The 18035-nt window shown below is 38.8% G+C and overlaps 1 protein-coding gene across 5 annotated transcripts in view; it reads right to left on the bottom strand.

Annotated features, from left to right (window-relative positions):
* The window catches only part of N4BP2L2 (NEDD4 binding protein 2 like 2), a 479674-nt gene that overhangs the window by 90954 nt on the left and 370685 nt on the right, over positions 1 to 18035 (bottom strand). For 2 of the 5 annotated variants that reach the window (XM_050937132.1, XM_050937131.1), the window contains exon 2: positions 16388 to 17817. The exons of 1 other annotated variant lie outside the window; for it this stretch is intronic. In XM_050937132.1, coding sequence (XP_050793089.1) covers positions 16388 to 17817 — 1430 coding nt within the window. Of the gene's footprint in view, positions 1 to 1201; positions 1289 to 8470; positions 8618 to 16387; positions 17818 to 18035 lie in introns of those variants that run through there. 2 more of the 5 variants (XM_050937133.1, XM_050937137.1) reach the window with 2 other exon arrangements.

Below are 18035 nucleotides of genomic sequence, written 5' to 3'. Positions count from 1 at the left end.
GTACACAACAGTCTTTCTGCCACTACCAACACATGTCCACAACTATCACACTGATATCTGTATCAGTGCATTCTGGGAAATTTAGGCAGCTATATGCTGTATTGCCTCAAAAGGAGACAGAGTAGCCAGAAGAGAAGAAATAGAGCAGCATGTGTGGCCTTGTACTCTGGGATGTCCTACAGCTTAGAGATCAGGAAAGGAGGAGAACAGGCCAAATCACAAATATCGCAGAAGCATAAGCGTGTCCATTTGCACTTTCAATTACCATAGCTGTCCATAAAAATTTGCAATAACTTTACCAGTTAAAAGTTTTATTATTACACAATTCTGTTCTCTAACTTTGTGCACACAACCCACTGGCAAGAGACTGGTTGTGGATCATTAGTATATAAACTAACATTGTAGACCAGTCACAAAACCACACATCTTCATTAAAAATTCAACAGAAGGAATCTGACACCCCACTCTGCCAGATCAATCATGAAGATAAAGCTCATAACACAGTACCTAATCTGCGTATAATTTATATTACTTATGCATTTATAGTGTCCTAACACAGTAATTTATAATGGCATTAAGAATAATGAAGTCCAAAATTTACTAATGATCCAAGTAGCATGATCAAGATTGTGCTAAGAACAATTTTTTTTCTTCCCCCATCCCTAGAGATAGGGTTACATAAACATCTTAATCAACATATGTAATACAATTTATGACATTACATTTTAAATGTATAATGATATATACTTTTTGTTCAAATTGTTCAACAGTAAACTGAGTAGAATATTTTTTTCCTTTAGCAAAAGATTTGTTGGGCTGGTTTGGGATATAACATATAAGAATTTGAACACAAGTTTCCTCCTAGGCAAACAAAGCTCATAGTACTGATGCCTTTTTAACAACTTTGAGGTAAATCGTGAGTTTGGCCCATGCCTGACAACACTTCATTCCCCCCCACAAAACATTTCTTCTATAGATACTACATTCCAAGTCAGGAAGCCACGATTTCAGACAAGTAGCTGATCTTCTTATTCAGCTGAAGATAATTCTGCATTTGGAAATGAGATCTGGCTTCCATATTATTCACTTACTGTATAAAACACATGTACTTCAGGTGTAGCTATTATCCCCAAGCAATAACTGACAATTCAGTAGATTCTTATAAACAAAAATATCTCCTATCTTAAGAGAAAGTACCTACCTTAATGAAACAGCAAGTAGATAGCTAGGCCACAATCCACCAACTGGCTGCACACAACCATATTCATGCACCTCTGTGGAGCCCCAATGACTTCAACAAGTCTCTCTGCAAGGCTAAATGTGTGACCTTCATTTTTATTTTAAATTTTACAGTGTCGTTATGTACAATTGACATAGTATTTTATGTTGTACTGGCACATATCGAAAAAATTCTGCTGTATTCTCCTATTTGCTAAAGTCAACCCTGACAATGGCACGAAAGTCCTGCAACCCCAGAAACACAATAAATTATTTTATTTTCCATGTATTGGTTACCCCCAGCCAAAACTCTGACTACAGCACAATTAAAACTGTCATAACAAATAGATTAAAATTAAGGCTGTTGATTAATTACAGGTAACTCATGCAATTAACTCAAAAAAAATTGTGATTAATCGCAGTTTTAATCGCACTGCTAAACAACAGAATACCAATTGAAATTTATTAAATATTTTTGGATGTTTTTCTACATTATCAAATATAACAATTTCAACTACAACACGGAACACAAAGTGTACAGTGCTCATTTTATTACAATATTTGCACTGTAAAAATGATAACCAAAACATAAGAATGGCCATACTGGGCCAGACCAAAGGTCCATCCAGCCCAGTATCCTGCATACTGACAGTGACCAATGTCAGGTGTCCAGAGGAAGTGAACCTAACAGGTAATGATCAAGTGATCTGTCTCCTGCCATCCATCTCCACTCTCTGACAAACAGAGGTTAGGAACACCATTCCTTACCCATCCTGGCTAATAGCCATTAATGGACTTAACCTCCATGAATTTATCCAGTTCTCTTTTAAACCTTGTTATAGTCCTAGCCTTCACAACCTCCTCAGGTAAGGAGTTCTACAGGTTGACTGTGCGCTGTGTGAAGAAAAACTTCCTTTTATTTGTTTTAAACCTGCTGCCCATCAATTTCATTTGGTGGCCCCTATTCTTATATTATGGGAACAAGTAAATAACTTTTCCTTATTCACTTTCTCCACACCACTCATGATTTTATATACCGCTATCATATCCCCTCTTAGTCTCCTCTTTTCCAAGCTGAAAAGTCCTAGCCTCTTTAATCTCCTCATATGGGACCCGTTCCAAACCCCTTATCATTTTAGTTGCCCTTCTCTGAACCTTTTCCAATGCCAGTATATCTTTTTTGAGATGAAGAGACCATATCTGTACGCAGTATTCAAGATGTGGGCGTACCATGGATTCATATAAGGACAATAAGATATTCTCAGTCTTATTCTCTATCCCTTTTTTAATGATTCCTAACATCCTGTTTGCTTTTTTGACTGTCGCTGCACACTGTGTGGACGTCTTCAGAGAACTATTCACGATGACGCCAAGATCTCTTTCCAGATTAGTTATAGCTAAATTAGCCCCCATCCTATTGTATGTATAGTTGGGGTTATTTTTTTCAACGTGCATTACTTCATATTTATCCACATTAAATTTCATTTGCCATTTTGTTGCCCAATCACTTAGCTTTGTGAGATCTTTTTGAAGTTCTTCACAGTCTACTTTGGTCTTAACTATCTTGAGCCATTTAGTATCATCTGCACACTTTGCCACCTCACTGTTTACCCCTTTCTGCAGACCATTTATGAATAAGTTTAATAGGATTGGTCTTAGGACTGACCCTTGGGGAACACCACTAACTCCCCCTCTCCATTCTGAAAATTTACCATTTATTTCTACCCTTTGTTCCCTGTCTTTTAACCAGTTCTCAATCCATGAAAGGATCTTATCCCATAACAACTTAATTTATGTAAGAGCCTTTGGTGAGGGACCTTGTCAAAGGCCTTCTGGAAATCTAAGTACACTATGTCCACTGGATCCCCCTTGTCCATGTTTGCTGACCCCTTCAAAGAACTCTAATAGATTAGTAAGACATGGATTTCCCTTTACAGAAACCATGTTGACCTTTGCCCAACAATTTTGGTTCTTCTATGCGTCAAACAATTTTACTCTTTACTACAGTTTCAACTAATTTGCCTGCTACTGATGTTAGACTTACCGGTCTGTAATTGCCGGGATCACCTCTAGAGCCCTTTTTAAATATTGGTGTTACTTTTTAAAAGATGCCTTTTTGTCTCTCATTGCTGCTTCTACCTGGTTGTTAAGACACGGTTGGCTCTTTTTTAGTTCTTTTACTGTTTTTTTTAATTTGGGGTATACACTGAAGTTAGGCCTCTATTATGGTGTCTTTGAAAAGTGTTCATGCAGCTTGCAGGGATTTCACTCTAGCACTGTACCTTTTAATTTCTGTTTAACTAACCTCCTCATTTTTGCATAGTTCCCCCTTTCTGAAATTAAATGCCACAGTTTTGGTCTGTTGAGATGTTCTTCCCACCACAGGATGTTAAATGTTATTATATTATGGTCACTATTTCCAAGCGGTCCTGTTATAGTTACCTCTTGGACCAGATGCTACGGTCCACTCCAGACTAAATCAAGAATTGCCTCTCCCTTTGTGGAATCTGTACTAGCTGCTCCAAGAAGCAGTCATTTAAAGTATCAAGAAATGTTGTCTCTGCCTTTCATCCTGACATGACATATACCCAGTCAATATGGGGATAACTGAAATCCCCCAATATTATTGAGTTATTTATTTTGATAGCCTCTCTAATCTCCCTTAGAGTTTCATTGTCAATATCACTGTCCTGGTCAATTTTCAATTCACCTCATACAAGTACGGCAGTGCGATCTCTTTGTCATGAAAGTGCAACTACAAACGTAGATTTTTTTTTTACGTAATTGCACTCAAAAACAAAACAATGTAAAACTTTACAGCCTACAAGTCCACTCAGTCCTACTTCTTGTTCAGCCAATCGCTAAGAGAAACAAATTTTCTTACATTTATGGGAGATAATGCTGCCCACTTCTTAATTGTAATGTCACCTGAAAGTGAAAACAGGCGTTTGCATGACACTGTTGTAGCCAGCATCGCAAGGTCTTTACGTGCCAAGTGCGCTAAATATTCATATGCTCCTTCATGCTTTGGCCACCTTTCCAGAGGACATGCTTCCATGCTAATGATGCTTGTTAAAAAAAACAATGCGTTAATTACATCTGTGATAGAACTCCCTGAGGGAAAATTGTATGTCGCCTGCTCTGTTTTACCTGCATTCTGCCATATATTTCATGTTACATCAGTCTCAGATGATGACCCAGCACATGTTGCTCATTTTAAGAACACTTTCACTGCAAATCTGACAGACTACAAAGAAGGTACTAGTGTGAAATTTCTAGAGGTATCTACAGCACTCGACTCAAGGTTTAAGAATCTGAACTGCCTTTCAAAATCTGAGAGGAATGAGGTGTGGAACATGCTTTCAGAAGTCTTAAAAGAACAACATTCTGATGTGGAAACTACAGAACCCAAACCACCAAAAAAGAAAATCAATCTTCTGCTGATGGCATCTGATTCAAATCACGAAAATTAATATGCTTCAGTCCACACTGCTTTGGATTGTTGTTATCGAGTAGAACCCATCATCAGCATGGATGCAAGTCCTTTGGAAAGGTGGTTGAAGCACGAAGGAACATGGAAATCTTTAGCACGTAAATATCTGGCACTCAAATATCTTGTGACACCATCTACAACAGTGCCATGCAAACACCTGTTCTCAATTTCAGGTGACATTGTAAACAACAAGTTGGAGGCATTACCTTCTGCAAATGTAAACAAACTTGTTTGTCTGAGCAATTGGCAGAACAAGAAGTAGGACTGATAGGACTTGTAGGCTCTAAAATTTTACATTAAAAAATAAAACAATGTGTTTTTTTCTACATTTGCAAGTTCAACTTTCATGATAAAGAGACTGCACTACAGGACTTGTATTAGGTGAACTGAAAAATACTATTTCTTTTGTTTTTTACAGTGCAAATATTTGTAATAAAAATAAATATAAGGTGAGCATTATACACTTTGTATTCTGTGTTGTAATAGAATTCTACATTTTCAAATATTGATAACATCCAAAAATATTTAAATAAATGGTATATTATTACTGTTTAACAGCGCAATTTTTTTAATCGTGCGATTAATCAATCGCTTCACAGCCCTAATTAAAATATTTAATTAAAACTTCATATAATATTAAAGTAGGTTTAAAATACTGAAAGATGCATTTTGCAAGGGGACTGACTTACATAACCTTGGAGACCTAAGAACATCAGAATGGCTATACTGGATCTAATCAATGGTCCATCTACCCCAGTATCCTGTCTACTGACAATGGCCAATGCCAGGTACTTCAGAGTGAATGAACAGAACATGTTATCATCAAGTGATCCATCTCCTGTCATCCATTCCCAGTTTCTAGCAATCAGCGGCTAGGGACATCTAGAGTATGGAGTTGAATCCCTGACCATCTTAGATAATAGCCACTGATGAACCTATCCTCCATGAATTTAGCCAGGTTGTTTTTTAACCCTGTTATCGTTTTGGCCTTCATAACATTCCCTGGCAATGAGTTCCACATATTCACTGTGTGTTGTGTGAAGAAATACTTCATTATGTTAGTTTTATACCTGCTTCCTATTAATTTCATTGGGTGACCCCTAGTTCTTGTGTTATGTGACGGCGTAAATATTTCTTTATTCACTTTCTCCACACCAGACAATATTTTATAAACCTCTATCATATCCCCTCTTACTCGTCTTTTTTCCAAGCTGAAAAGTCCCAATCTTTTTAATCTTTCCTCATATGGAAGCTGTTCCATACCCTCTAATAATTTTTGTTGCCCTTTTCTGTACCTTTTCCAATTCCAATATATCTTTTTTGAGATGGAGTGACCACTTCTGCACGCAGTATTCAAGATGTGGGCATATCGTGGTTTCTTACAGAAGCATTATGATATTTTCTGTCTTATTTTCTATCAATTTCCTAATGGTTCCTAACGTTCTGTTGGCTTTTTTGACTGCTGTTCCACATTGAGCAGATGTTTTCAGAGAACTATCCACAATGACTCCAACATTTCTTTTTTGAGTGTTAAGGGCTAATTTTGACTCCATCATTTTGTATGTATAGTTGGGATTATGTTTTCCAATATACATTACTTTTTAGTCTGTTTGGACTTAACGATCTTAAATAATTTTGTTTCATCTGCAAATTTTTCCATCTCATAGTTTATCCCTTTTTTCAGATAATTTATTAATATGTTGAATAGCACTGCTCTCAGTACAGACGCCTGGGGGACACCACTTTTTACCTCTCCCATTTCTGAAAACTGACCATTTTTTTCTGCCCTTTGTTTCCTATCTTTTAACCAGTTAGTGATCCATGAGACCACCTTCCCTCTTATGCCATGACAGCTTACTTTGCTTAAGAGCCTTTGGTGAGGGACCTTATCAAACGGTTTCTGAGAGTCTAAGTACACTATATCCACTGGGTCACCAATGTCCACATGCTTCTTAACTCCCTCAAAGAATTCTAGTAGACTGATGAAGCATGATTTCCCTTTTACAAAAGCCATGTTGACTCTTCGCCAACAAACTGTGTTCATCTATGTGTCTAATAATTCTGTTCTTTAGTAAAGTTTAACTAATTTGCCTGGTTCTGTAATTAGGGTTACTGATCTGTAATTCCAGGATTGACTCTGGAGCCTTTTTAAAAAAAATTAGCTATCCTCCAGTCATCAGGTACAGAAGCTGATCTAAATGTAGGTTTCATACCACAGTTAATAGTTCTGCAATTTCACATCTGAGTTCCTTCAAAACTCTTGGTGAATACTATCTGATCCTGGTGACTTATTACTGTTTAATTTATCAATTTGTTCCAAAAACTCCTCAACTGACACCTCAATCTGGGACAGTTCCTCAGATTTGTCACCTAAAAAGAACGGCTCAGGTGTGAGATTAAAAGATAACATTTAGTAATAAACTAATGTATTACTAAGGTAAGTAAAGGAATACAAAAATAAAAATATGGAACTTGCAACAGGCATGAAACAACAAAACAAATATTAAAGAGCCAATGCTTAAATAGAAACAGAAGCAAAAACAAAATATACTTAAAATTGAGCTACAAATTTTAGCTACTTCCTTGTCTCTTATTCTTACCCTTTCATTATCTTACTGCTACTCTCAGGAATTGTCTACACTAGAGACTTCTGTTGACAAATGTCAGCTTTTGTCAGGAAAACAGTGGAGATGTACACACTACAATGGCTCCTTCTGCTGACAAAATTCTCCTGCTTTGCTGAGAGAATAAAACTACCTTGGTGAGAGACATAGAGCTTTTTGTGGCAGATTGACAAAGTGTCATTGTAGACACTGTGCTTGGTTATGTCGCTGTAAATAACCTCCAGGAGCAGTTAGAACTCTGTTTCCCTGCACCAGACCAGGCATTAGACCCTCCCCCTTTAAAGGCCCAGGAATTTTTGAAATTCCACTTCCGATTTGCTTGGCATGGAGGGTCACATCGCATCTTCCCAGCTGACCATGGCAGCTCTATGCAGCAAATGCTCCCGTGCTTGTCACACACCTGAGTTGTTGGATCTGCTGGCTCTGTCGAAAAAGGAGGCTGTGCAGTTCCAGCTCCACTCCAGCTGTAGGAACTTTGAAACCTATGGTCAGATTTCTTGTAGCATGTTGGATAGAGGGTACAAATGGGACACGCAGCAATGCTGTGCGAATATAAAGGAGCTGAAGCAGGCATACCAGTAGACAAGGGATCAAACTGTCACTCTGGCGCTGTGCCGAAGACCTGCCAATTCCATAAGGAGCTGGACGCTATCCTGGGCAGTGACCCCATCTCCACCACCAAGAGCCCTGTGGATACTTCAGGGGTAGGGTGGAGACAGTGGACAATGGAATGAACCCCGAGGATGAACTGGTGGATGAAAAGGTTGAGTTGGAGGATAAGATGGGACAGGTGACAGGGTCATCCAGTATGTGGTGAGCCAGGATCTCTTCTCAACCCAGGAGGGTTCAAGCCAGTCCAGCACTTTTTCTCTGGCACACAAGACAGAGGAGAGTGATCTTTTCGAGTTGATGTTGCTTGCTCATATGAAGTAGAACTGTCCTTTGCTTTGTTATATGCTAGAAGTGGATTAAGGGATAGATATGTAGAAGACTAGCTGTGTTTGCGTATGCTTCACATTCCCCTATGCAGCTATGCCGTGGGATGGAATGCTGTGTTAATGCATGCTGAAATCTCATGAGATTTCACAGGAATTCTCCAGAGAGATCTCTAGGAAACTTTCCTGGAGGTACTCACCAATCCTCTGCTGAAGGCTCCTTGGCAGAGCTGTTTTTTCCTTCCCCCATTGTAGGAAACTTTCCCACATTTATTGGTAATCACTTGTACAGGGACCCAAGCAGGCGAGCAGCAGAGGGACCCAGTCAGAGGCCGCACACAAGCAAGAATGCAAGGGTAAATCTCCAGCATACCCTCAGAGTGAGATATCGGCCTCAATGACCCACGCCTGTGGAAAATGGTAGCTTAATTTACAGTTTTGTCTCTAGTCACTTGCAGTGATCCCCTTAGAAAACCACTAAGACCCTTTTCCCCATCTTGAGCACACACACCCTAGGCCAAACTCACCATCTTTACGGCTTTTGCCAAGCTGCATGCTTGCCAAGGAACAGCGAGAAAGAGGTGTATTTTATTATAATGATTCAATGAACTAACAATCATACTACAATTTACTGTTTCTTGTGCTTCTGTAGATGTGGCTTTCCGGGGAACCCCCTACACATTAGTGAAATGCCTCTGCCAGATAAGGAAACAACCAAGGTGGAGCAAGGTGTTCCAAGAGGTGCTCCAATCCTCAGATGCCAAAAAACAAGAACACAGGGCATGGAGAGAGACTGTAAATTAAAATAATATAATAGATAGGTAGGAGAGGAAGGAGAGCCAGGAACGAATTTTAGTGGGCCGGAAGCAGATGATAAAAGTGATGGAGGAGCAAACGGAAATACTGAAGTCCCTAATCGCACTGCAGGCAGAATACGTGAGTGTTCACCCCCATCCCTACAGCCCATACAGAACTGCTTTCCATGCCCTGCCCAAACTCCTCTCACACATTCCTTGCATCTTCCTGGCCCATCTCAGTACTTCATTCACTATACCCATTCGGACACCTTCCAAAATGACATCTGGAGTTACACACAGATGTAAGAACCTACATTAGGAGACTGCCCTTCACTGGGTGACTGGGCAACAAAATGGCAGATGAAGTTTATGGCTGATAAATACAAAGTAATGCACACTGGAAAACATAATCCCAACTATACATATAAAATGATGGGGTCTAAATTAGCTGTTACCACTCAAGAAAGAGATCTTGGAGTTATTGTGGATAGTTTTATGAAAACATTCACTCAATGTACAGTAGCAGTCAAAAAAGTGAACAGAATGTTGGGAATCATTAAGAAAGGGATAGCTAATAAGATAGAAAATATCATATTACCTCTATATAAATCCATGGCACATCCATATCTTGAATACTGTGTGCAGATGTGGTCGCCTCATCTCAAAAAACATATATTGGACTTGGAAAAGGTTCAGAAAAGGGCAACAAAAATTATCAGGGGTATCGAATGGCATCTGTATCAGGATGAATAAGACTGGGACTTCTCCACTTGGAAAAGAGACGACTAAGGGGGGATATGATAGAGGTCTATAAAATCATGACTAGTGTGGAGAAAGTAAATAAAGAAGTGTTATTTACTCCTTCCCATAACACAAGAACTAGGGGTCACTCACCTATTAGCCAGGATGGGCAGGGATGCAAAACCATGCTCTGAAGTGTCCCTAGCCTCTGATTGCTAGAAGCTGGGAATGGGCAAAAGGGTATGGATCACTTCATGATTACCTGTTCTGTTCATTCCCTCTGAAGCACCTGGCACTGGCCACTGTCAGAAGACAGGAGACTGGGCTAGACAGACCATTGGTCCAATCCAGTATGGCCATTCTTATGTTCTATCACCCCACCTCAGCTAGGGAATCCCATTGTCACAAAGCCATTCACTATTTCATGCACATTTCCAAAAGTCACAGTCCTTCTTAGAAGGATGCAATCAATGGCCCTACACACTTGTCTTAACACAGCCCCAACAGTGGGCTTCCCGACTTCAAACTGATTTGCGACTGACTGATAGCAGTCTGGAGTTGCCAACTTCCACACAGCAATTGCCATGTGCATTTTCATTGAGAGGGCTGCTCTCATTTTGGTGTCCTTGCATCACAGTGCTGGGGTGAGCACTGCATACAGATCCAGGAAGGTGTCTTTCCACATCCAAAAGCTCTGCAGCCACTGCTCATCATTCCAGACCTGTATAATGATGTGATCACACCACTCAGTGCTTGTATCCTGAGCCCCATAGTGAGGGTCCGCTGTATGCATCTGCCCCATGAATGTCAAAAGTAATCTGGCATTGTTTCTTTTCAGGACATATAGCAGGTCAGATCAGGATTCCTATTCGGATTGGGAACTCATGATATACTGCATGACTAGCCATGATGTTTTCATTAACTGGGAACACAACAGAACAGAGCAGTGCAGGATCCATCCTTTCAGGCAGAGATGGCAGTTGCGCAGTAAACAGGGACTGTTGAAAAATGATGCAAAATGCAGTTGGAAGCTCATGGAATGATGGGACAGAAAAAACTGCATCATGGGACACTGACCCCACTCATGATGCACTGTGATCCACTCCACCTTCCCACAACTCCGAGCTGCAGAATGTGGTGAGTAGCACAGTGAGATAGCTACCCCATAGCACTGCTCTCACTGTCGATGCTAGAGCATCAACTTTGGATGTGCTCCGCCAAAAGAAGGAGCATTGGGTCAACATGCAAAAGCAATGTAATTATAGCAGTTTTTGATCATCTGCATGACTTGTGTCCACAAAATCCTGCAGTGTAGAAACAAAGCCTCAGTCTAGCTATCTGAAGATGCTACCAGTCTCAGTAGCCCACGGAGTTAAACATGCAATTTGACTTAATAGGTTTCCATCATCTCTGAGGAATAACTGAGACTTTTTATAGGCATAACACTCAGCTCCATATTACACTTGGGGGACCCAGAGACCTCACTTTAAAAAAAATGATGGTCCACAAGAAAGGCTTCAGGTCAGAATTTGCATCCTAAATTTCCCTGCTAATTAAACTTGCTCATAAAACTTCATAGTCAGTTTCTAGTCAATTCCACCTGCAGGAGCTCATGAAGGAATAAAATGTTGCACTGTTTGGGTTGCAAACACTACTAAATATATTAATAACATTTAGCATTTATGTAACACAGGGATCGGCAACCTTTCAGAAGTGGTGTGCCGAATCTTCATTTATTCACTCTCATTTAAAGTTTTGCATGCCAGTAATACATTTTAACATTTTTAGAAGGTCTCTTTCTGTAAGTCTTTAATATAGAATTAAACTATTGTTGTATGTAAAGTGAATAAGGCTTTTAAAATGTTTAAGAAGCTTCATTTAAAATTAAATTGAACTGCAGAGCCCTCCGGACTGGTGGCAAGGACCCAGGCAGCGTGAGTGCCACTGAAAATCAGCTCACGTGCCACCTTTGGCACCCGGGCCATAGGTTGCCTATCCAGATGTAGCATTTTTCATTCTCACAGCACCTTATAAACAACAAAAACATCTTTAAACTACAATTAAAAATGCATTTAAACAGTTCAAATGATTTGTAAAAGCTTGTTTTCACAAAATCTAGATTAAGCCAAATTTAACCTCATGACATCTGTCTTGACATTTAGTACTTTTAAAGAGTAACAGGACTAATTTTGACAGTTTGTATATGAATATAAGAGTGCATATGTTATTAAGAATTGACGGTCCAGGTCATTGGAAAAGTAATTTTTCATAGATTTATATTAAATTATTGGATTTTTACATAGATCCATGTCACACTATAATGGATATTCTTTATAAAACACATTATTTGAACATATACTTCCACAGAGCAAGTCCTGGAGGAATTGGACGTTAATGCTTAATAATTCATTCAAAACTCTCAAAGCTCTTTAGAAAGATTACATCCATGGAAGACAGATAAGATCATATATCATGTCAGCAGAACAGCTGTAACTAGAACCTAGGTGGCCTGACTCCTAATCCCTTGTTTACAAATTTATCAAAAAAATCTACATTTTCCTATTTTAAAAAATGTCTCTTTCTCCCCCTGTTGCTGCTATGTTGAAGACTCACATTAACAGATGAAACTGACAGTACAATGCAAGAGCAACTGGGTGAAGTTCTATGGCCTTTGTTATACAGGTCAGAGTAGATTATCTAATGGTCCCTTCTGGATTTAAAATCTATGACTCAATAAAAGAAGGCCTGATCAGTAGTTAGGACGCTAGCCTTGGACTCATGAGACCAGAGTTCAATTGTGTTTCTCTAGACTATCTACATGACCTATAAAACCTTGTTTTCAGTTGCTTATAACTTTGGGAAGAAATTTTCTGAGAGGTGTCTGTCATGCTAAATTCTGAGAACTAAGCTACGGAAAAATACAGCGTTTTGCACGTGTTCAATTCTGGCAACCTTTTCTCTGAGAAGTTCTAGCGTCCCCATTCTTTGAAGCGGGGACTTAAAATTTGGCAGGGGGTAACCTTAATGCCAAAGGAGGACCATATGCCATCCCCATAAAAACCCAAATTTGGACAAGTTGTCAACCTTTGAAAAAAATGTCAGTTCACATATATTGCAAGCATAGCTAAAATCTCTGAAAAGTCTCTGGGCTGCTGCCAGCAAGAGAAGGAAGCATGTCAATCCTGTGCTTTTGGTCCCAGGCAGTATAGAAGAAGAAGCTGCCTGATTCAGAGCCAGAGGGGACAAGAGTTGAGCGGGGGGGGGATTAGGGAGAAAACTGGGACAAGTAGCAGGAAAGAGGGGAAAAGATTGGCTGGGCAAAGGGCTTAGGAATGGGAGCCAAGGTGGGAAATGTGGGGTTGGGTCTGGGAACTAGTTTACAGAGGGGTAGGGGAGAAAACTTAAATTAGATGTGGACCAGGCAGGAAGTGAGGAGCAGGAATTGGGACTAGCTGGGCAACATGACTTGGAATCATTAGAAAGGGCAAAAGGAGGTGCAGGGGAAAGATTTGATGAGGAGACAGGGCATGGGGAGAGAATTGGGACTGGTTGGGCAAAGAGCCAGAAGCAGGAGGTGGGAAATGAGATTGGCTAAGGAGACCAGAAAGGTAAACTGGGACCGGGACCCAGTGGAGATAGGAAAAGTGGGTGGGGAGGAAGACATATCAAACAAGGAGTAGAGGGGAAGGAAGAGGGATGGGAATGGCCAGACAAGAAAACTGGCAACAAGGAGCTGAAGGGGCTTGAGGGAACTGGAAATGGATGGACAAGGAGACTGGGAGGGGAAAACTGAGAGAGAGAGAGAGAGTCAGGAGGTGGTGACCAGGAAACTTGGCTTGGGATTAGAGATTGAGGAGTAGAGACTGGGACTTGGATGAGGGGAATGGGGTGCGAAACAGATAGGACTGGGTCAGCTTGAAGGGGATAAACAGAAGGGGTCAAACTTTGAGGAAATGAGCAGAAAAGTCCTTGCCTACTAGACCACATTCCCCTCCAGACATTTCTCTGATGGCAGTACATATCTATGAAATCCCCTGGGCTGTTCTTCAAAGAAGATGATAACCTACTATTTCTACCAGTTACTCCATTAGCTCAAGTGGCACAGATCAGTGTAGTAGATCTAAAGGTTCCATCCCTGCTGATGAATCAGGTGGCTGTTAATATGATGTCACGATAGAATTTTGGTTTTTTCACTTTGTTTTTCAAAAAAGCTAGGAAATTACACATAAAAATCTACATTTAAAATGTTACTAAGGATTCAGTCTTTAATTACATGATCACAGACTATTTTTTCCATTCCCCTTTCAGCGCACAGGAGGGACTTGTTCTGGGAATGAATTAAGGTTGTGAACTAAAAGCTGTTGTCTGCTCTAACTCTGTTGCAGAAATTGAAAGGTGTGTAGTGAATGAGACAGAACTGCAAGAAGAGAAAGAACTGTAGCATAGTTAAGGCAGCTGAATGCTGCCTTGGAGAACTGGATTCTATCCCTGTCTCTGCCAACAAGATCTTATGTGATTTGCCAAGCATCACATAAACCAAACTTTTTTACAGGTGGTCACTAATTGCATGTCCATTTTCTAGATGCCTGACTTGAAACCCTGGGCTCTAATTTACAGAAGTACTGAGCACTCCCAACTGCAAATGAAATCACTGGGAGCTGTCTTTTGAACATACAAAATTATATATAAATAAAGTGCTCTGAAATAATCAGGTCCTAGGTGTCTCAAGTTGGGCACCCAAAGTTAGCGAATACTTTTGACTTTAGAGTGTGTGTGTCTCAGCTCCCCATATGTGACATTGGGATAATAAAACCAGATCATCTAATAGGGGTGTTGTGAAAACAAATTAACGTTTGTGAAGCAACATATACTACAGCATCAAATTCCATAAGAAGCCTACAGGTCTGTCCCATCTTAGGCACATTTAACACGTGCGATTTCAGCTTTACGCGGTAGGCAAAAACAAGAACAAAAAAAAGAGAAAAACAACAATTTAAATACTGTTTTTGTAGTGTGGGCGATTCCGCCTGCCATTACACTCAATGTAAGTTTGACTATACGCGATTTTCACTTTACGTGCTGACTGCGGAACGTAACCCCATTGTAAAATGAGACAGACCTGTATTAAGAAATTAACAATTCTGTCTTTGGAGCAGGGTTGAATAAGATACAGTAAGAAAAGCATAGGAAACAAAATATCAAATAGCTGCTCATTAAGTGAGGACTGTCTATTCTATGCCCTGAATAAGGCAAGGTCCTGTGGAAAAAAAACATTATTTCATCACATAAATAAAGGCCATATCATAATGCATATGTACAAGGGGGCTCAAATTAAGACAAACTTAATTCTGGCATTTCCTAATTTTTGAGTGCTTGACTTAGCATGCTTAATATTTTTCCCCCCTTTAATAACTTTCTTTTTCTTTTTTAAGGAAGTTTTAGCAGATTTACAAATCAAAATAAAAAACTAATTACTACAACAGTGACCTATTTTTTGTTCTGAGAAATAATATGCAGTAATATGATCATCATATCTCTCTACTTAACAGGGTAAGCACCTTTAAATCATCTGGAAAGTGTTGTTTCTGGTGATTTTATTAAATTGAGTGAAACTACTGACTCAAAGTTCTCTTAATGTAGGTTTTTAAGATGTGACAGATACATAAACTATGCTCCGTGATGACAGGCACATTGTCACAGAATGTTGTAAGACACTATGAACTTGAAAACTAGTCAATTAAAATAATTTTAAAAAAATTTCAAGTGATGTCAGGTCCTACCAGACTCGAGTCCCTGAGAATTTCTGTAGTTTAACTAGCATATGTTCCTTTAAAAAAACTTTTCTATCCCCTTTTGTTGTGGGAAAGGCCTTCACCAACAAATGTGGAAACTGACTGACTACACTGGATAAACAGTGGAAGTGACTATAAACAAAGTTTTATTAAATTAATTATGCACAAATGAAACATACCAAAAACAAGAGGCGCTCTCTCTCTCTCTCTAGTCTCTTTCACTTCTAATAATTTTAAGTGTTATTTGTAAAATTAAATAATAGAAAATATAAAACATGCATATGAGATTTTTCAAGTTGATAATGTCTCATTAAAGTTTATTTTAATGGCATATAAGAGCACTTTAATTTAGATGAACTAATGTTAGTAGACTTGGAAGAAGACATTTTAAGGAAGGAATTTGAAAGACCAGAGAGTGGCTAACTTTCATATTAAAAGCATTTGGAGTTTCAGGAGTCAGCATGGCAGAAGGCATGAGCCACTGGATAGAAGAAAAAAAATATTTTTAAAACAAATATAAAACAGGTTTCTGTGATCATCAGCATTCTTACTGAAAAAGACCAAAAGAACAGCTAACAATGAAGTGACTAATATTTCCAATATTCACTACTATACTCCTTCACTATTTAACAATTAGGACCCCAATTCTGCAAAGACTTATACATATGAGTAGTCCCACTAACTTCAAGAATACTACTTGTGTAAATCTTTACAGGATCAGGACCTAAAACAAGAACAACCTAGCAGACTTTTTTTTTTTTTAATTATTATTTCAACATATACTTACTGAGACAGTGTTGTTTTCCCTGAGCCAGGCAGACCTCTTAAAATTAGAAGTAATTTCTGTGACCTACATAATTTGTCTTCTGAAAACTGCTGAAAATTAAAATTGTGTATTCCCTCTATCTGGTAAGTTCTAGGATCTTTCCAACACTCTTCTCTGGTTTCACAGAAACCATTATTCATGCATCCATCCTGGTTGCTATATCCATTTCTGGAGACTTGCATACTATGGATACCAATATGACCAGCATAACTATTATTCTGATCAAACAACGGACAGTTCCTGTTAGTACTGCCACTATTTCCATGGTAACCTGTATAATTCTTTTGAGGAAGTCCATCATTCTGAGAATGGAGAGTATTTGGTTGATGTGGTGTGGAACTAAGAGTTTGAACATCTAAATGATGGTTGAACCTAGGAAGAAGAGGACCCTGAGGTATTATGAAAGATTGTGTTGGCTGCCATCCAGGCCTAAACTGAGGGACTGAATGGTTCCAGAATTTAGAATCCACTTGCCAATTAAAATGATTCTCACTTCTCCAGCCATTGGTTTCACTGTCAAAACATTTTGGTTCACTGTCTGTCTTCTGGCCACTTGGTTCATTATAGAAACATTGTTCATGGTCATAATATGATTGTGTTCTACTGTAACAGATATCTTGTTCATCCTCATGAGATGGTATAAATCGTTCCTGAGATGATTCAGTTTCTTTTTCCTGTAGGTGACCTTCTAACTCATCTTTATCGCTTTCAAGCTGCTGAATTTCTTTATAAAATTGGCACAATTCATCATCTATTTTTGATACATCACAAGAGAGAGTCTGTATTTTCTTTGCTTCCTCTTTGTCAATTTTGTTGTCAAGTACAGTATTTTGTTTCTCTTTGCCTGTGCTAAATTTAGTAAAATTCCTGGTTTTATCCTGTTTGTTCTCCTCCACAGGTCTGTAAACAGGCCCAATAAATACTTGGCTTGTACTATGTTCTTCAGCCTCTACTTCATCTCCATTTACTGTGAACGATTTATTGCTAGTTTCTTTAATATTAGCTTCATCTACTTTTTCAGTAATGAATGGGCATTTATTTTCTGTAACCTCTTTTATTGGAAGATTTACACTCTGCATGATAGTTGAACGAGTAGACTCAATAATTCCCGGCCTACTACCAGGGAATTCTTCACTGGATGTTTCCAAGACATCTGTATTTTCATTCTCTTTCTGCTGCACTTCCTGTTTTCCTTGGTTATCAGAGACGTATAAAGGTATCCATTCTTTGTTAATTCTCTCAGTGTCTGTTTTCATAAAAGATCCCTGGAAACCATCATTACAGGATTTATCATGAGCTTCTTCTGTTGATTTAATTTTTTTAGAACACGGTTCAATTGTCATTTCATCTTCATATTCCAAAGGCCTTACTTTACAATCAGCATGAAGCATCTTAAAGAAAAAAAGCAAGAATATTAACAATACATACACTTTTAGAATACATTATGAAAAACTAGAAGTTATTCTGAGCTATAATTTGTAACATCAGGGTTTATCTACACTCACAATGAAAATAAGTTAGTTATTCATTTCATCAAAGAAAGCATCCACTATAGGCTAATGTAGTTTTGGTTTTAAACAAAAGTTACCTATTTCAGTAGGTTTATAAT

The sequence above is a fragment of the Gopherus flavomarginatus genome, chromosome 1 (assembly GCF_025201925.1).
Source record: "Gopherus flavomarginatus isolate rGopFla2 chromosome 1, rGopFla2.mat.asm, whole genome shotgun sequence".
Classification (NCBI taxonomy): domain Eukaryota; kingdom Metazoa; phylum Chordata; order Testudines; family Testudinidae; genus Gopherus; species Gopherus flavomarginatus.
The sequence above is the reverse complement of the archived record's forward strand: the minus strand, read 5'-3'. Positions and strand labels throughout refer to the sequence as shown.